Source organism: Ischnura elegans, chromosome 10, assembly GCF_921293095.1.
Source record: "Ischnura elegans chromosome 10, ioIscEleg1.1, whole genome shotgun sequence".
NCBI classification, from domain to species: domain Eukaryota; kingdom Metazoa; phylum Arthropoda; class Insecta; order Odonata; family Coenagrionidae; genus Ischnura; species Ischnura elegans.
Window position 1 is genome coordinate 51,657,128 of NC_060255.1, and position 21,543 is coordinate 51,678,670.

Consider the following 21,543-nt stretch of genomic DNA (forward strand, 5'->3'; position numbering starts at 1 on the left):
CTCCCCCCACCACTTCCCCAACTTCATTGAAATGCCGGTCCGCATTCCTCTGGGCCCAAGAGACCGCGTGCCAACCTGTATACACACCTCACTCCCCTCCCTCTCCATCCGCTGCCCAACCTTCAGAAGGGCTCTCTCTTCACGAGACGCGCGCTGTGGCGCAACTGGTGGGTGCTTTCGGAAAGAGTTGAGAAAAAGTATACTACAGGCTGGCCTGTTCAGCTCCACTCAAAACGCTATGCCATAACCTTAAAAAAGTACATAAATACAAATAAGAGCCTCGAGGTTGTTACCATATTCTACCATCGAACTTAAGGCCTGTTTACACGGTACATTAACACATACGGGTTAATGTCTAAATGTATGAACGCGAGAATAAACGCCAAAATGCACCGTGTAACCACCCAACTTGTGCGAATGCATTCACAGAAAATAGAACCTGTTCTAATTTGGTTCATGCATTCGTGCATGTTCCGGTCCACAAAAATCAATAACGCAAACGTACATTAACTCGTACGTGTTAATGTATCGTGTAAACAGGCCTTTCAACAACGTTCACTTATGGAGCCAAGAGTGGGGACTCGAACTTAATCTGAGCAAATGCATATCGGTACATTTCTTGCGGAATTCGTCCAACTGTAGCTATGTTTAACCGTGGATGGTATTAACATAAAGGCAAAAGACGAAGTGAAGTACACGGGAGTTACGATAACCTCGAACCTCTCGTGAGGAACACATATAAGGAATATTTGCGGCATAGCCCTGAAGAAATTAGGATTCGTCAAGCGTATTGTGGGAAGATTTTCGGATGAGAAAGTAAAAGAAAGGTGCTATTTCGCACTCGTCCGACCGCACCTTGAATATGCTGCGAGCGTATGGGACCCGGTGCAGAAAGACTTAATCTGCGAACTGAATATAATACAAAGGAAGACTGCGCGTTTCGTCAAAAACTGCTACGGGCGTACAGACAGCGTTACCCAGATGTTAAACGAATTAGGCTGGGAGCCGATGGAGACTTGGAGGCTGCGCGCTAGGCATAGATTGTTTGAACCATTGAGAATGGATATCTTTAAGAGCGACACGGAGATGATAATATCAGAGCCCCACTACATTTTCAGGTCCGATAGAAGCGATGAGTTAAGAGAGATGTTTTGCCGAACGGATAGATATGGGAATTCGTTTTTCCCACGAACCATAAAGGACTTTAATAAATGCTAGTCCTAACTTAGAGCACTTCATTTTATGTGTATACGGCTGGTGTCCTTACACCCCCTGCCGCACGCCTTTTAGGCGGCTTGCGGGGTATTATGTAGATGTAGATGAAGTATTGAAACCTCGTCTTTTTTATTATTATATTATAAAATTGAAAAAAAGATTTAAACCTGAATCACAAGATCATTTTTTCAGTTAAATTTAGGCATGCCATTTACATGAAATTTGGCTGTTTTGCACGTTTTACAATTTATTTTTTAACATTTGAAAAATAGGTTTTCCTCCCTCTTATTCCCATGGGAAACAATTCCTTTAAAACGAGAAACTTGGCATGGAGCAAGCCTAAAGCTTGAATAACATGATCATTTTTTGCGTCCCTCAGAGCGATAGTTCCATCCAGTGGCTAACTAGGAATAATAATTGGGGGCGATGGGAGTACGTTGGGGACGACCCCCCCCCAAAAAAAGTGTGGTTTCCCGGAAAATTTTTGAAAAATGACATGCTTCGAAATACATTTTACATTATTTTGTGACTTACAATTTAACTTTAAGCAGATGCAGTTACTGTTTATCAAAACTAGACAATTGTTTTATTGTTATTTGCCGAACGGATAGATATGGGAATTCGTTTTTCCCCCGAACCATAAAGGACTTTAATAAATGCTAGTCCTGACTTAGAGCACTTCATTCTTATGTGTATACGGCTGGTGTCCTAACACCCCCTGCCACACGCATTATTTAATTATTATATATTTTTTTAATTTCTCGGAGGCTTTGGGGGGATATATCCCCTCATCCCTCTATAGTTACGCCACTGTTTCCAACGATAGGTTTTCAACTACCGAGGCGCACCGAGGGGGGGATAAACTCCCCCCTCAGTGCTCAGAGAAATTTTTTAAGTTTAATCCATTTCACTTATTTGGACTATTATTACTCATAGAATAGTGTAAGCATCAATGAAACATCCCTCAGAAAGCGCTAAAACTCACCATTTTGAGCCATTTATCTGAAAAATTTTCTAGGGGAGGGCCCTCACACCTCCCGCTTACCCTGGCGGGATTTCCACACCCTCAGTGTTCCTTGCGACTAAAACCCTCCCTAGCTTTAATTCTTAGTTGCGCCCCTGACCCCAGTGGAGTAATCCTAGAGCCATAATTTTCTGATTACTTCGCAGGTCTTCGCATCATTTTTTTAATGAAATAAGTCAGTGCTAATATTTTTTCCATCGCTTTGTCCGTCAGTTTCCGTATTTACATTATGCATTTTTTTTTCAATTACCCCCGAAATACACAATGAGGCCTTTACATCGGAGGTTTTTTAACGATCAACAACAGACGGTCACATACATCCATGTCCTGGAAGAGGCAATCTATCCAGGCGGGAATCGAACCCGCGTCCTTCGCTATGGTAACCGAGGACTTACCCTCGCCGCCACCGAGGCCGACATTCAATAAAAAGCCAAGCGGCACCTTAAAATCGCTGTTAGCGGCCGTGCGTTTTTATTGGCTAAAGGACGGTGACAGCGATGGTTTCAGCGACGCAAAAAGTGCCGAGTATTGGGAAAATAGATGAGATTTCCTTCCTTCGAGCCATCGCGGGAAATGATCGCGAGAAACATCATTCTCTTTGCTATCGCTGGTGCGGTCGCTGGAGCTGTTCCTACAAAGGGATGGAATAAATGATCATGGGATTCGGGCTTCAGCGAATGGAATTCATCGACCCCGGGGGGCAGGCAGGAGTAAATTCGTAAAAATTTACCCCGAAATATCACTTAATTACTGTCTAATTAATATCCTCAAGGAGTGTGTACTGGCTTGTTTAGCTCTGCTCAAAACGCCAGGTCACGGCCTGCATACAAGAGCCATCAAGGCAGCTGCGCAGTATATCAAAAAAGCTTTCAAATCTCTGCTTCAGTGTTATAATGGGAAATGGAAAAAGTAAATGAAATTTATTCACCCTCGGGGCGGGCGGTGGTAAATACTTAAATATACTAATCAAATATTACATATTTCCCTTCGCGTTACCTTCTTAAAAGACCCTTAAAGCGAAAAGCTATCAGTGTGAAGTAAACATCAACCGTATACTATTGAAATGTATCAGCTACAGAGGAGATTTCATTAGTAGCACATTATCACTGAATCTACTCACTTATTAGTAAGATGGGCCCAAACCCCTCCCTAAATGAGGAAATTAAACAAAAATATTAAGTACCTAAATCTGAATTATTTTAATGAAGCATACCGGATGACTTGGCTGCTGCATGGAGAGATACTCCATCATAATTGAGGCAGGAATCATTTTTTGTTTAAGTATAAAATATCATGAATAGTCCCTATTTAACTTAGCTTAACCTTACATATTACATTGATCTCTCCTTAATAAGTAATTTATATTCGCCTCTGGCAACTGATATGTGTTAAAAAAACAACTAGTGAATAAGTAGACGTCAAAGTCCAAACTTCTAAATAACGTAGCGGCTTAAACCACTCGTCAATACATCTACCCACTGCAATGACTCATCATCGATCCCTTTACCTTATTCTTATCTCGGACTTCATCATAGTTGTGATTCGTCTATTTTCCTAACCTTCTTCTTTGAACTTTTTTCGATGCCTCAAATGAAGTTTACCTTAAATAATTGGACGATTTGGTGGCCGAACAGGGCTTTTGAGGCACGAAGTTCCAGGGTCGGATTAAAACTCAGTCAGATTAGACGCGTTCCTAACCACGCAAAAGACCATGATCCATAAACCCCACCCATAGGGTCTGCTCCACCGGTTGGGCATTGCGGCCTGCATTTTATTGATACTGTCCTGCGAAGTACTTAAAAAATATTGTTCGTTGGAACGCAATTTTAACCATAACGCAGGTTAGAACTGCATTAATTTCCCATTATGACGTGAAATTGCGCCAAATATACAAGCGAAATTAGAATAGATACAATTTTGCCATCTCACTGCCGTGCATTCTTGCTTGCGTTCTTGCAATTCTCCGCTTTACACGACGAAATTTTGACTGCGCCTTCCTACACACGCCATCGTTACGTGTCCCGTGTAAAACGACCTTTAAGCTATCCTGGTTCCATGATTCCCGTGGCATTTTATTCTAGGAGCTTGGGTGGCGTAATGTTCTGCGAAGTGACCCCGGAAAGCCAAACTCGTAGTCAAGAGGTTCTTTTTCTCCGAGGCAATGATTGTGAATTTCACCTCTGCGCCACCCGTTCGTGAGGCAGGTGAAATAGATATCACATAAACATGGATTTGCAAACCAATCGACCTGTTTCATGTACGTATAATGCTTGTTCGTTTCGTCCCTATTAATTTTTTCACCAATATCCCCGCTAAGTGAAGAGGATTGCACACACTCCAGGCGCTCGGAGAAGTATGCAGTGAACTTGCCATCCAAGCAAGGCCGTATCGGTAGCGTGCAGGAGCTGTTAGGGGCTGCAACTACCAAAAAATGTTTGGCAGGTACTGAGTCTAATGTGTAAATTGTCCCTCACACAACGCTCCAGCAGGGACCGGACCATTTCTCAAAAATCTCTGCCGCAGCGGGATTTTAACTCAGGCCCACCGGGTGAGAGGCCAGCACTCTAGCATCGCACCTACCTGATCAATACGTGAGTATAGTTTTAAAATAGTGGAGTGGATGAGTAATTTGAAGAGTGAATAAAGGAATAATAGTTGAATCGTGGAAGGAGGAGAGGAACCAATATTGTATGGAGGATACTAGTAAGAAACACGCCATGAAGCCTGGTAACCCATGAATTAATCAACTATATATGTAGTATCTTTGCTGTAGTCTTGGTCAATTTTTTTTAATCGCAAAGAGAAGTTGGGCTGAGTCCTACTGTCATCTGTGCAAACCAATCTTAGATTGAATGTGACTGAAAATTTTTATGAAATCCCATAAGAAGGAAATGATTATATTCATAAAAAATATATTCAAACTTTGAATAAATAAATTAATAAGTTTATTTTTAAGTTTGCAGTATGACGTCTGTTACTTATTTGGTTTATTAGGGAAATACCTGAAAAAATTATGAAATACTTATTTATGTATTTATATCTAGTGCAATATTATACAATTTTTTAAGCAGCAGAATTGAAATACTTGAATACATTTAAGGCATTCAACTACATTTTAAATGTTTCCTTATCCTTTTTTAATTTTGAGGAGCATGAGTGGGGGAGAGGTGTTAGGGTTCCTCCTGATACCCTTATGCACAGATGCCCATGTGTGCCACAAGTTTACTTTTTGCATGCCATTTCTTATGGATGAATCTCAAGTGTACTCATTTTTCATTTTTAAAATTTTGTTGATATTGTTAGAATAGTTCAACAAAATAGGGCCTTCCTAAAAAAAATAGGAGCCTGCCTACAACTGAAAATATTAGTTTAGTTTATAGGGAGTAATTTATGAGGACTTACCACTGCATCATGCTTCTATATGGTAGTGAAATAATGGGTGATGATAGCAGCGGAGAAATTGAGGTTGGAAGCTTTCAAGATGTGGCACCACAGAAGAGCAATTTCAAGAGAGTTTACCGATGTAATGTATTTGAATATGTGAGGAATAAAGTTATATTATTATTAATGAAGATCAAATGGATAGATTGAGTGAGTACATATGTAATGGGAAAGTTATAGGAAGAGCAGGTGAGAAATCTTTTGAACACCGTGATCAGATGATGGGAAAATTAAAAGTGGCCACACCATGAGACACAATAGTCTAATGACTTTTATCATTGAAGAACTGGAACAAGGGAAGGATGGTAGAAGTAGGCAATAGATGAGATGTATATAGAGCATGTGATGTAAAGCAGAAAGAATTGTGTTGGTGTTGCAAGATTAGTTGATAGGAGAATGACATGGAGAGCTGCATCATACCAATCTAAGGATTGATGCCTCTTAACCCTTAGACTGCGGGAATGATTGTGAACGTGTTGTAAGCTGACTGCGGGAAACACGTTTTTAAACGTTTGACCATTGCTCGACTACTTATAGCAGTTTACCAACATTTTTATTGCTATCCGGGTAGTGCTCAAGTGCACTTTCCCTCACTGGGGGGTTTGCTTTTAAGGCTAACTCTCCTGGACCATCCCTCATGGCGGGGTGTGCCTCCCGGCATATCCTATCATACTGCCCATTTCGTATTGTTTCCTTACCACTCCACGCTTTTAACATGCCTAAGACTGCCCAAAAGTGCTCAAAAGTAGGCCCATCATTTAGTAATAAAGAAAGAAGGGAGGGTTGCCCCAGATTATTAGGGTTCACCCCTTGTGAGACACTCCGCCACGCTAGAGGAACAATCAAATCAGGTTTACTGGTGTTCGGCATCTGAAAATTCCCTGAGATTTCCTGGTAGGTATAATTTTAATTTTTCCAGAGGAAATTTTGATTTTTTATAGCTATTTATGGAAGAATGATGAATGTTTAAAAAATTATGATTTTAGGATTATTTTCAAAACTAGAATATATCAAGCAGATACGTAGCCAGGTAGGGTAACCCCATGCCCCCAATTTTCCCCCCATGGCCAAGGCACACAATGCATCCTTTTTGGAGACAACTAGTCTAAAATCATAGTACAAACTTCTACTGCTAGAGCCCTAATTATTTTGGAAAAACCAGGATGATTTTGGAATCAAATGCAAAGGAAAAAAAAACAGAAATACGTTATTGACAACTGTGAGAAATACATTAGAAAGAGTTACAGAAAAAGTAGACCTGATAAAGCTGGAAATGATTAAATAATAAAGATGATGGAATTGGAAAAAGATATAGTGTATCAGATAGAAAGGAAGCAACTTCTCTGGTTTTGCCATTTCAATAGAATGGATGACATCATAATGCCCAAGCAAATATTGGGTTGGAGACATCCAGAAAACTGAAAGAGGAAGACCAAGAGTGAATTGAAGGAATTGAATACAGAGAGCAATGGAAACAGGAGGAATGAGACAACAGGAGTGTCATTACAGGGAGAAATGGACGGTGGCTGCAGGAATACAACAACACTCATAAACAACCTGTCTTAAATGCTTATGCAGGCCAAACCGTAATAACAACAGCTCTTCAGTTAAAACCAATGATGACTGTTTTTTTTTTGCATTATTCAAATCAAATTTATGGAGCATTGAATAAAATTTATGGTTTTGTGATGAATAGGAATTGAAAACAAAAAATTATCAGAGTAGGCAATCTGCATACAACCCATTCTACCCCACCTCCCTCAGAGAAAATTTCTGGCTATGTGCATGATTTGGAGGAAAAAAAATAAAAAATGGACAGGAACATTAAAGAAATAGTACAAGTAAAATTTGTTCCTTATTACACCACTACCCTTACTTAGATTTAATAATGTCATGCTGGCAGTGGCGCCGACTCCATGGGGCCTGAGGGGGCCCGAGCCCCCTCAAAAATCCGTTAAGGGTGTGAGGAAAAAAATGTGTCAGGCTTGTAGATTTTCCCTGGAGTGTGCAGATATCAAGATTCGAGATATGAGGGTTCTAATGTCGATCATATGACTCTTCTAAAATCCTTAAAACTCACTACTTATAAAATTTCCTGGGGCAAGATCCCCGGTTTGGGCCCCCCCAATATTTTCCCAGTCGGCATCCCTACATGCTGGTGCTCAAGGAGCAAGGCTACATCACAGCCAGACTTCACTATTACGCCCTACTCAATGGTCCTTTTTGGTGATGCTAAATTGGTCTTGCTTAAAACTCATTCCATCATCTCTAACTTTTCATGGTAATCAAAGGAGAACATTGTCAGCATTTGCCTGTATTAAAAGTTATTAAAATTTTATGATTTAGATGCTGACCAACACCCTCAAGAGGGTTAGCCAGTGCCTCATTTGCTGTCATGAAGATCATCCCCATCATTGTCTCGTTAATATTATATTGAATTAGTTTAATGACTAATGGTATGGATTTTAATTTTCTGCATTACAACTATATTGTCTGCACTCATAATTCCAAAAAGCTCATATATCAATATTATGGCAAACAATGAAGCACCCACTTAAGAGATGTATAAGAGCTAGTTTAGGTATTATCAGCTCTCCACATCAGTGGCGGATACAGAGGGAGGGCACGGGGGGCACGTATCCCCCCCTTGCGATGTCATCTGCATTGCCTAACATTGCAGAGACACAATTGTAAATACTTAATATCATCAGATGGCATAGCCTTGTATATGTGTGTAATCGGTTAAAATAAAACTTCCTTAAACTTCGCATGTGACTTGAAATTTTTTCTTTACAATGAAAGTAAAGGTAGCTCAAGATGTCTTTTGCACCCCACCTTAAGTTTTTTCTGTGTCCGCTACTACTCCACATAGACAAAAAAATCTCTGATATAATGGAATCCACTAGATGCAGATCATTTTTGGAACACTTTACCACAAGTTCTCATTGAATTTGAGCTTGAGGATCATCAGGGGTGGATCCAGGATTTCTTTCTGGGGGGGGGGGGGGGGGGGGGGGGGGGCACAAGGATACCCCATAATAAAAAACGAACGCAATGATAATGGGGCCGTATTAAAAATCTTGCGTATGTTTTAAGGGTCTGGGGGGGGGGGGGGAGGGGGCACGTGCCCCCCCCTAGATCTGCCTATGAGTATCATGCGCTTTTCTTTAAAATCTTTTCACCTTTTGTAATGAAATAAATCTGTGAAAATCTTGCTAGGCTGTATGAATGAATAAAAAGCATGGTTTGCATCTTATCTTGTGTGCAATCTATTGTGCGAGTGGTGCATTAATCCAGTTTGAGTTGATTATATATTAGTACATTATCAAATACAGAGTTAACTTCATAAAAGCACACCTCAACCAATCTGCTGACTAATGAATAATTGCACATTGGCAGTGATAACTTTCGAAGGGGGTGCAACTGGATAGTTTTCTATCATTACCATTCCAAGCTTTGGGATAGCTCAACTAGTTGGCAATATCCATGGCCTGCAACAATGCTTGTCAGCCTTTCTTGTTTGTCTGCCTCATTTTTACCTTCACCCTCAACACTTGTGAAGTGCTGAAGCACCTTTTTCATCTACTGAGGCGACTCCTGGATAGCAGACTGACAGTTGCATCCATATTATACTTTCACCTTGCACCACCAACAAGCCAATGGGAATTCTAACATTGTGTGAGTAGAACTCAAAGCAAATTCTAAAAAAAAAAGAAATTACGTGGAAATTGGCATTTTTTCTAAATTCAAGTATGAATTTGCAGTTAAATCCCTACTCTTGACCAGCTGCCACTACATGTTAAAATATGATACAAACTATGCAATCTTACCCCAAACACATGCTGCACAATTAATAGTGACATAAAATGTAGTCACTGGTCATCCACAATTCTTTCAAATAATGATTCAATTGGCATTTGTGAGTTTCCATTAAATATACTTAGTGATGGGTCGATTGCGAATTTTTAACGATTCCGATCCCAATTCTGACATTTCGATTCCGATTCTACTGATACCGACTCCATCGATTCTGATGCCATGGGCTCCAAAAAAATATTACTTAATTCCAGGCAACAAGACAATCACTTAAAAAATTATTACTCTGTCAAAGAATCAGTTGACAAAAGCATCTTTCACATCATCACTATGTAGCTAAAATCTAATGGCTAAATTTCAAAACAGAACATACCTGAAAAGTGGTGCTGCCTCATAGTTATTACTTTAGAATATTAGCACTCATGTTTAAATTTATAATAAAAGTACAGCAGACTCCCGATTATCCGGCTGCGGTTTATCCGGGTTGCGGATTATCCGTGCATGATTTTAACTCTCGCTCAATTTTTTCCGCAATCTTATAAAAAAACTTAAATCGGACCCAAAATCATCGGAATTACTGCATTAATGCTAGGATACACCAGGCTTATCATTTCCGTCAGAATCCCGTTCGTAAAACGGAAGCGATCGCCCGCTAGCCGCATTCAAGGGAGCACCGATTTCGTGTTTTCCAAGCCTATCAGTGCGCGAACGCACTCCGTGATCACGGATACACGTCCCGCAGCAGATGCAACCCGGGCAACTTGTGCGAGACGCGACTGCGTGGCGTGGTGCCTTACAATGTAGTTTCCGACGTCGAGCAGTCGTTTTGAAGCATTCGCGCAAATCACTTTTCTGTATCCGCAATCACACACCCACGAAAGTGTGGTTTTCGAAACCGGGCCTTACATGAAGCATTAATAATACGAGTACATTCATGTTATTGCCGCTAAAAAGATCGCGAACTGGCGAAGAAAGCTCTCATTGAGTCCGGGAAGCACGCTAATAAAGCAGAATAACGGCATAAATAATAATATATTGTTTGTTTTACGTAAATTATGATCATTACAAGACATTGGAGTTGATGTTTGGGTTATCCGTGTTTTCCGATTATTCGTGCCGTCCCTCCCCATCATTAGCCCGGATAATCGGGAGTCTACTGTATCTCATTTAATATCTATCATTTATTGAAAATATCTTATCATTATCAATACTGTCTCACAAATTTAGTCTCCTTTTACAGACTTTAAAGTTTTTCTCAGAAAGCAAAGCATCTTCACTCTGACAGGATAAAGCCTGTTGCGTTTTACATAACATATTTTTCCTGCCAAACTAAAAAGTCTTTCACTGAACACAGTGGATGGGAGCATGGCAAGAAACCTTTTCGCTAATACTTTTAGCCTTGTGTAGGAGATACAAGTCTTGGTGCATTCATCTCTGATAAATAAGCTTCCACTTCAGCTTCAACAGTGTTTGCTGTGGTGACTTTGGGTACTTTTCCAGAGGCATTGCTTCTCTGTATGTATCTTGTAATGTATGTATTTAATGTATGTATCTAAATGTATCTTGACCATATATACCTGTCACAGGCTCCCTAGACTACATTTGTTCCTTCGGAAGATAATGTGTTTTGTTATTATGATTACGTGGCACGAAAATTCAAATGACTGTTGGAAAGGCGGTTGTATATAAATTTGTGGTTTGAAGTACTACTGGAATCGGAATCGATTTTTCAACTTGGCAAGTACTCATTTTCGATTCCTGTTCTTAGCCGAGAATCGAGGAATCAAACCGACCCATCACTAAATATAATTCTTCCTAAAAACATAAATATGACTTTTGAGTGAAAGCCTGTCCATTATTTGTGTTCCCCCCTCAATTTTATTGCTTAGTAAAGGCCGTTTTACACAGGGCACATCATTGTGCAATCTAACATAAGTACGAAGGCACAGTCAAAATTGCATCGTGTAAAGCAGTGAATTGCTAGAACGCATGCAAAATGGGAAAATAGCCCCTGCTCTAATTCTGAGCTTGCATTCTGGTGATTTCAAATATTTAAAAAAATGCTAACCTGCGCAATGATGCGCTGCAAAATGGCCTTAAAAACCCAGGGTGTCCAACAGCTCATATTTGAAAAGGTTTCCCATGCATAATTTTTATTTTTTTCCAGAGATTCTTTGATTATTTCTAGCTATTAGCAAAAGAATGTTTCATTAGTTTTTTGATGCTCTAAATTTTGGATAATTTTCAAAATTGCATTGGTGAAAAAATAACAAAAAACATGGTTAAAAACATTAAAATAGTCAGAGAGAAAATTGCATTACCGCCATTTGCTGAATTTAAATAAAAATAATCAATTTGGTGGAGAAAATCACACCAATCGGAAGCTCCCAGAGGGGAAATGAACAAGTATATATGGCGATCCTTCCACTACACGGGTCACAGCTGCCTCAACACTTTTTCTATTTTCAGCTACATCATCAATTCTATTTTCTTTTCAGCCTCAATATGTTAAGCAATCAAAGTCATTTTTTTTAATCCTAGCCAATAGTCAAGGGTATCTGTGGGGGCTACCTTCAGTTTAACACTGTGTTTCTCCTTATGAGATTTAAAAAAATGTAACCTTCACAGTGCTTAAATTAAACCAATGAAAGGATGAAATTGTTGAACAGTACTGACATTTTTTATTTTTCAAAAATATTCTGTGGATATTTCTACCACTATGCCTAACCTAGGAACCCCATAGCTAAGCCAATGCCTTGAGCTAAATACTCATTATTCCATTGCTTGAGATATTCCCAATTAGTCTGTCCTTTTCCATAATCCCTTAAATTATTTTCATCTTTGCAACACAAGAAACCTCTTAGTATTTGAATCCCTTAGTTTTTCATTTTTCATGCATTTATTGCCAACAGCAATCTTGAGTATGACTGAATAATTAGCACCTCTTAATTCGAAGAAAATAATACGTTATTACAATTTAAATTTTATATCCATCCGTAGAAACAATTTCTTGTGATTTTGTGACAAATCGTCCCATTTAGAGACAGAATTCTCTCAAATCAAGAGATGTCGCTTTTACCACAATTGAATAACTCCCAAGCAGCAGACGATATCAATTGGATATCTAAATAAGGTTGATACATTCAAAACAGGTTGTTAATACATACGTATTATATATTTTGACGTTATGTACATAGATATCCTAATTGCAACATCCACAATGAGTAGTAAAAATAATGTTACATAGATATCCAATTTGTTATATCCGTAATATTGAAAAAAATGTTTTTCCAAACAGTATCCATAGGTAGCATATATTCCGTATAGAATTGATGAGCACAAATGTTTTCTTTGTATGTCTGAGAATTACCAAAAACCATATTAGAACAGTCATTATCTTTTCATTAGATATTGTGAAGATACCAAAGTGAGATTGTGACCTCCATGAGATTGAGATACCTCCATGTCCACAGTTAGACATCCCTGCAACATTGTTTGGCAGGTCCTTTGGATATTTGACTGATATCCATACAACATTAATTGGATTAACATGGATATTGCATGGATGTCACATGTTAATGCCGACGATGTTGTCTGGATTTTGTTGGGATATTGATTGCAACTTGGGCTGTTATTGTGGTGTATTTTTGGGGCTTCAATGAAGGCCTGTCCATTATCCTGAGTTCTACTGCATTAGTTTCGATTTATAAGAAGCTATCATAGTAAAGGTGATTCCATTAGATAATTCAAATTCCTGAATTTACTATAGAGTGCCACTAGCAAAGGTGGACACATAACAACCATTAAACCAGTCATAGATGGAACATTAAAGGAAAACAAGCATAATACAATCTCTACGGTTTCCTTACTGCACCACGCAGGCCATTCTCCCGAGGAGTTGGTATTTTCAGCAAATAGAAATTTTTTCCTAAAGTGCTTCTCCTGAGTTCTATGCTTACTATATTTTTCTGCCAGTCAATAGAAAGAGTGAACTGCAAAACACTTATCTTATATTAAGTCAAAAAAACAAAGAACATCATTCAATATAAATAAATATAAATTTATTTTATAACAAGAATGGTATAAGTGAAAAATATAAAATTTGAACAACATGAAAATCATTTCTATCAACAATCATCTCCCATAATATGACATTGATTTATATTTACAATGAATATGCCACCTTTTTATCCACTCATGTCGAAGAATAATCATTACAATATCTACATCACAGGAATGGAAGTAAATGTTAAATTCACAGGGAGGAATGTAGCAGACTATTTCTCTTTGGTTTCATTTGCACACAATCTGAAATCATGATCAAGCTACCCCACTGATTAGCACATATTTTACCTAACTATTTGTCACTTTAAAGTTTCCACTGATTCTTCCAGACTTGAATCCTTTTTTCTCGTTGCCTTTTGTCCATGTTCACTGCTTTCTCCTTCTAAAACGTCATCTGCGAACAGAATTGAAAATTAGATCAAGTGTCTTGTACTAAACCAATCACGGCGAAACCAGAGTTAAAAATAATATGAATGTAGCTGTAGGGAAAAGAAATTAGATGTAGAGATTGTTTGCATTCATGCACCATTTTTGCAATTTAGCAACTTGCATGGATCAAAAATATTTTTCACTTGCAATAGTTAGGACCAAAGCGCCACTTTAAAATGTCTTAAATACATACGAAAATGACATGAATAGTTTTTTGTGATTTCTTTCTCCTATTCACAGTTAACGATTCTTTGATTCTGCTAAAATTAAAAAAATATTGAAAAATTATTTTTAATGTTAGTAAGGAAGCCCTAGGAACTATCTTCAACATTAACACAAGAATATATTTATCCCACTGCCGTTGATACTTTAACCTTTTATAATTGATCTGTGTAGGATTCAAAATTCCTATGCACCCACAAAAATATTCACCAAGCCTGCTTCATTCGATATTTCTATGCCTTTTATATCTTTGAGTGTGAGATATCTTCATCACATGCATTTAGCTGTTCACTGAACAAATTTTTTAGGTAGCTGCATGCATGAATGTTGAACCTACTTCTCAAATCTGAGATTTAGGAAATCAGATTCTGGCCGAAATGAATACATAGGATGTAGTGACAAGAATTCCCCGCAGCAGTTATTTTCCACAGACCCAACATTAATTTCTATTTGGGCTGAAGCACAAAAGTTCAACTACCTATCTTACATTGAACACAGAAATTTCTCTCAGGCTAAGCAGCCTGAACAGCCAGCACCCCAACATTCTCTTCACGATGGAAGTAGAGAAAAATGGTCGGCTACCTTTCTTGGATATCCCGATATACCGCCGGGAAGATGGTCATCTGGGACACAGCGTCTACCGGAAACCCACTCATACAGACCTTTACCTGAATGGACTTAGTCATCATCCTCCATCCCAAAGAAGATCGGTTTTGTCCACGCTATTCCACCGAGCAAGGGCCATATCTGACTCTGATAACCTAGCACAGGAGATCAATCACCTTAAAAAGACCTTCCGCCTGAATGGCTACAACAAGGGGGAGATATCTTTGGCCCTTAAAAGGGCCTTCAGCGATCGAGAAGGCTCCCGTAGGGATGAAGAATGTCAGGAACCGGTGGCAAGAGCCGGAATGCCATACGTGTCCACGGTTTCCAGCAAAATCTCCAGAATTTTGAAAAGACACGGAATTGAATCCTTCTTCCGGCCCTGTACTAAGCATAGGGACCAACTAGTTAGAGCCAAGGATCCCTGTGGCCTTGCAACTCCCGGGATATACCAGATTCCCTGTGAATGTGGAGAAGTTTACGTGGGTGAATCTGGCAGGACAATTGCCACAAGAATATAAAGGAACATCAAAGCCATTTCAGGCTATGTCAACCAGAAAAATCTGCAGTGGCCGAACACGGCATCAACCAGAACCATGCCATCCATTGGGAAGACGTGAAGATCATCTCTCGAGAAAAGAATTACGAAGGAGGCCATAGAGATCCGGCTAACGGACATAAACTTCAACAGAGATGGCGGTTATTCCCCTTAGTAACGTATGGAAACACGTATTGAATAAAATCCGATTGACTAATACCAAGGGCCAATCAGAGGGAACCTAACATCCTGGCACGCTATATAAGGCGAACACCTTCCGAGAAATGACACTCAGCCCTGAAGATGGAGTACTCGTACCCCGAAACGTCGGCAGCCATGGAGGAGATTACCCGGTGGAGAACTCGAATAGCCTTCACTACCAGCATACGCCGGGAAAGCATTCGATCTTTTTACAACACCCATACTAGTTTTAAGTGGAGCAAATAACATACTTAAGCACAAATAAGTCTTACAGGCCCAAAGTCACCTTGTCACAGGTAAGAATTCAGTTAGTGTGTACCCTTCAAATGCGAGTTTTACCATGAATAAAATTAAGAACCCTGTAAAAATATTAATCACAGGAAAATTTAAATCTGTATGAATTTCCACTAATCTATTTATAAAGACTTCTTTAGATTTCTTAAACGAGTGCTACTGTTCATAGCAAGGGTAAAAATGTATTAATTTACCTGAAACTTGCTAAAAATAGAGACCACAAAATTTTATTAATATCACAGTTTTAGAGAACTTACCATCTATTTCACCAGTGAATGCGGTATCCAACTTTTGACTATCCTTAGTTTCATCATCGTCATCATCATCTTCAGATTCCTCATCACCAGAAACCCAATCCTTTTCTTGTCCATAAGCCTTTCCAGTGACATTGCTTACAAAGTCTGACTTCAATGTGTGATGGCACCATGACAAGGCAATTAGAACAGCAAGGAAGAATAGGATGGATACGACTCCGACCCCAGCTGAAAATGTCGGCCAGTGGAACATGAGGTGGCGAAGCCCAGTAAGATGTGCAGTCACTCTCAACTCTGCTGAATAAATTTCAATGTGACGTGACTGAACTTCCACATATATATCTGTTACAGGATGGACCTAGGATATAATGGAACACCTATATGAGTACAAACCATGGTGTGTAATAATTTTTATACAAGAAAAAGTTGAGATGATGAGGAATACTGATTTGTTATGGTTTTGGATTACTAAGCAATTGTAATAGAAGCCCCTTTAGAGATTTAACATTTCTGAACCATTACCACAATGATTTAGGTTCAGCCATTATATCATGTTCCACTACCATGATTTCACAGGAGAAATATACATAAAGAAAATAAATTATTCCTTCATTATTATTATTATTTAATGCAAAAAAATTGGTTAATGGTTGAATGATTGGTTAAAACAATGGCTAGGAATCATTTGCAAATGGGCTCATAATCTGTAGTCTCACAAAACATTATCAGAGAAGAAATTTTTCTAAGAGGAGGGATGTTATTTCATAAAGGCAACGGGTTATTTAATTATATATAAATGCACCTAGAAAATTTTAACCCCAGAAACAAAGATCAGACGTGGTGTATAAGAAAAAATAGTGAGAAGATTAGATAAATATAGAAATTGAATCGTAGTTAGATGAGTAAGAATGATGTATATATTACACTCTGCATCAGAACTGAGATAAGGTTGTCAATGATCATGCTGATATGGAAACATCAGACAAAATATGGTACTAGCACGGGAAAAAAAAATGACTAGGGCCACCTTCCATTCAATTTAGACAACAAATGCATGTCTTGATGAGCCCAACATGAAAATTAGGAAAAGGCTTATTATAAGCTGTGGTTCATTATATAAGTCGCCACAGCTTGTTCTTACGACTACAAGAACTGCATCAGGTTCATTTCCATATGTATTTACAGATTTCATTTTCAACTTGACTTTGATGGGGATAAATTTTTAGGTATTCACTATTTCTCTAAAGTTACACTTAAGCTTATGTTTGCCTGAACTCACTTTGGCAGATTTCTATTCATAATGCAAGAAGCTCTTATTATTTTCACTGAATCAACATTCAGAGAGGTATTTCGAAAAGCAGCATATTATGGCATACATAGGCTATGCACAATTACTTCTCTTAGAGTGAAAATACGAAACTAAGACTTGTGCAGTTACTTACAGGATCCTCTTCAAACCCCGAATAAAGTTCTACTACAACAGTTTGCTTTTCTTCTGCCGAACCAAACACCAGGAAAGGGAAAAATATCAAGGTATACAAGGTATGTAGCAGATGAGATCGGTAGTGTATCATTGCTGCACGACATGCGTTGTTTACTAACGTCCCTCCTTTGTCCTCCAGATGAGCACACACCATGAACATACCTAGAGCATTGGTTCGGAAAGAAATTGAAATTTTGGTTAGTGCAAGGTTAAGTACGTTATGCACTGGAGCCACTAGATCATGGACATGGCGACAAAAAGCATTAAAAATATCTGGGAGATGAATTCATCACCTAATTTCTGATTTGCCGGCGATTCAGGCATCTCCATGTGCAGATACATCTTGTACGGTTGTCCAATCATAAGTAATTGCTGCTTCTTAGTCAATTGAATGTGAGCTGATGGGAAGCTACAAATTCCCTTTTCCTCTTCACAGGGCCTGCAATTTGAAGTTATCCTTGAGCTAATACAAAACTAAAGCCTTTACTAGTATGAATGATGTAAGGGAACACTTACTTGAACTGCAAGTGGACGGGACGCACATGAAGGACGGCAGGCATGTACGCATAATAAAATGCTACGTATAAAAATATTGACATCCATATCGATATCATGCCAATGACAACCACCATCCCTCCATTAAAAAAGACATTTTTAACTCCAACTGCCCGATCAACTAAACGTGATATATAGTAGTCTATTATGCGACCTAAAAACCCAGCCATTTCGGCTAAGGTGACTGTAATCCTGTGGACTGTAGTGAAAACGACGAGGACTAGTTGTTTTACTCGCTTCTGAGTGGCCGAGATAACTTTTCCATCGGTCGGGTTAAAGTTCGTCAAGCCAATATTTTTTCTGATCTTCAATGATAATCTGCATTACTTCCCTTCGGAATTGAATCTTACAAAAAACTAACATTCAAAACCTTTTTAATAGCTCAGGTACGCTTTTCGGCAGTGTATTGTCGAAATGTAGGGCCAAAAATTTGAAGACCAATCAGCCAATCAGAACAGGGGAGAGGAAAATTCAAAAATTAGGGGCCGCCCCAATTTGATCGAGCAACTATGCAGTTCTCGTGCCATTTGAAACAGAAACTCATAGCGGCAGCATGGTTTGCGATTTTACTAAGCAGAACGAGAATTTCAGTATGAGCATTCTCCTTCATTTAAGAAATCGGAGGGAATGCGGTCATTACTTTTGCTTGGTGTGTAAGTCAAAGTTCTTTCTCTCTATTGGCAGATTTTGTTGTCTTTTTTCCCTTTTGATATAGTCTCTTATTCTTTTATAGTATTCGTTTCAGTGTACTTGATTCCGGTGGATATTCATATGTTTTATGCTGGGGTTGAGACTGACTGAAATAACCCTGAACTTTTGGTGTATAATTGTGTGATGAGTAATATCAACCCTAGTAGCACAAAAAGGATTATATCTGTATATTTTTAAGATTTCGAAATACATCGGTATACATATTTGCAAATCTGTATATCATACATATTTTATACATGTCTGATGATCCATGGTTACACCATAAGGATATTAATTGTATATTTTAAAGATTCTGGTATACATCATATACAGATACACATATCTGTATTATATATATATTTATCATATATTTTAAAATCTCTGCTTCTCTTTCAAACATCGCTTCATAGCAACCGAAACTTTGTTTACATTCGTAGTTACGGCATTGTGTGCCTTGTATATGTGCCGTAAAATAGTGTTTTTCAAGCAAATTTACATTGAAGTGCGTTATGGAAGAAATAATACGTGTTTCGAAGATAAGATTGGCGAAAAGGGATCGAAAGAATACTGTTTCATGCCATTGTGTATCCATCAAAATGAATTCAACGCCGGATAAAGCTTTTGTAAACGAACCAATTACACCGGATTCGCGGAAAAGTGGCTCTTATAGCGGCACGAAGAGATTTAAAGAAGATGCCTTTGTCAGCATTAACCCTTCTCACTGCTGTGCTGGCCATTTCAATGTAAGTAAATGGAACATTATTTTCACGGCCTGTGTATCTACCCTATCTGGACAATCAATGAACCACTACTTTCAATCCAATAATTATTTAAGATTATTCATCTCTGCAAAGGTACAATTTAGATTGATCTTTGCTTTTGCTGGCATAGTGGAAGTACAATCCTTTCAGACAGATTTAGTTGAAAATATTATTTTTCTCGCGAATTCACATTGTTAATAGTTCTTTGTGGCAAGTATAGTCTCTCTCTATTATCTCGTAGGTATATGGAGGGTTTTACTTAAAAATGAATAACTATTGAGAATATGTCGAATAATTTTACTAATTGATAACCATTTTAAAACGAAGCCATCGATTTAATTCTCTGCGATCGTAATCATCTAGGTATTGATTTGTGTTTTTAGTATATTTTTCACTAATGCCTTACAGTTGGAAGAGGACGCAGAATACTACATGTACTGGAAAATGATGGGATGCCATTTGAGGATAAGGAAAAAGAATAATGCCAACATCGGAGCATATCAGTTTCTCCTGGTTGCCCTGTAATTGTGATGAGAAAAATTCTTCAACTCCTCCAGAACCATGATGAACCCAAGGAGGTGCGAATAGACCATGCTATCCCCGGAGAGGATAATGTGAAGGCTGATGATGATAATTCGAATCAATTAATGCATGAGGACTACATTCTTCCTAGCACAAGTGAGGCTCCCACTTCTACAGAAAAGTACTGACTCGAATGAAGTACATATATGTATATATATATAGAAGCAATATGTGCTAAGTAACAAGTGGCTGTGCTAGAACAATTGCAACTTCTCCAGTCAAAGTTGAAAATTAGTCTCTTGCTTTGCCCACCCTTGCCAAAAATTTTGAAAGTGACGTTCGTGATTGTACCTCCAATAAAAACTTGAATTTGTCATTTGAAAGTGTCTGTAGTGATTCCTCAGACCATTCAAAGGATGAGGAAAGAAAATAAAGGAAATCTGTGTCAAACGCATAATATTTTACATAGAAATCCTCAATTCTACTTAGGGATTCCAGTTTATATTATTATTTCCTTATTATCTGACCGTATTGATGCATCTACTAGTGATCTCATGAGATGCTTAAAAAAAATAAAATGATTCCGGAAAGGTTCTAGCCCATGAATTTGGCAGTCATTATTCCTCTATTAGCCACATTTTAAAGTCTGTTTTGCCTCTCATACAAAAGTATTATGAGGGACCTGCTTCAGAGATTGGACACTACTAGAGAAATGCACTACCAGTCAGCACAGCGGCGGATACATATGGGGGCGCAGAGGGCACCCCCCCCCCTTTGCGGGGCTGCCCGCATTGCCAAACATTGCAAAACCATAATTGTAACTCTTTTATATCATTAGAAGCATTGTCTTGTAAATGCGTATAATTTTGCACCCCCCCTTGAGTTTTTGCTGTATCCGCTACTGAGTCAGCAAACTTGTATTGGATATTTAACCATAGGTCTCGCTGATGCAGTGTACCAATCCTTGAAGAATCGAAATACATACAAATGCGTTATTACACCATTCAAATGTATGTACCACTTACTATGTATTTGATGTGAAACCTAGATGTGAGGGTTAGCATTACCTTTTCCTTACACAACTCAGATGGTAGACTATCCTTCTTCAAAGCACTATGGAGGGTGGCCCTACCATTTGCCTACACTCACTGTTTGATAAAGCTTCCAAAGCATTTTTAAACCTGATCCCTGAAATTTGGAACTGCTTTAACTTCAAGCTATGGACATTAGTAGTCATACATTTTACTATTTGCATATCAAATATCAAGATGACACTGGGTACACAGCACAACCAACATGTCACGATTTTCTAGCTCATTAGTAGAGGTTTGTGGAAGACTCAGCATGATATTATTTCATACAGAACTTCTCTAATGATACCAACAAATGGCTGAAGCTGTGAATATTCTTGGTAAGTAACTGAGCAA

At 38.5% G+C, this 21,543-nt stretch overlaps 1 protein-coding gene and 1 long non-coding RNA gene across 2 annotated transcripts; one reads left to right on the forward strand and one right to left on the reverse strand.

Moving 5' to 3' along the window:
* Positions 1 to 13,535: 13,535 nt before the first annotated feature.
* On the reverse strand, positions 13,536 to 18,511 carry LOC124166902 (seipin). The gene is made up of 5 exons (XM_046544609.1): positions 18,105 to 18,511; positions 17,882 to 18,027; positions 17,548 to 17,750; positions 16,109 to 16,463; positions 13,536 to 13,955 (listed from the first exon to the last, which is right to left on the reverse strand). Exons 1-5 carry the CDS (start codon positions 18,311 to 18,313, stop codon positions 13,861 to 13,863), a joined length of 1,008 nt encoding a protein of 335 aa, XP_046400565.1. The 5' UTR covers positions 18,314 to 18,511; the 3' UTR covers positions 13,536 to 13,860.
* A 655-nt stretch (positions 18,512 to 19,166) lies between these two features.
* LOC124166874 lies at positions 19,167 to 20,600 on the forward strand. The gene is made up of 2 exons (XR_006866523.1): positions 19,167 to 19,576; positions 20,003 to 20,600. It is a non-coding gene; the product is annotated as an uncharacterized LOC124166874 (long non-coding RNA).
* Positions 20,601 to 21,543: the final 943 nt, after the last annotated feature.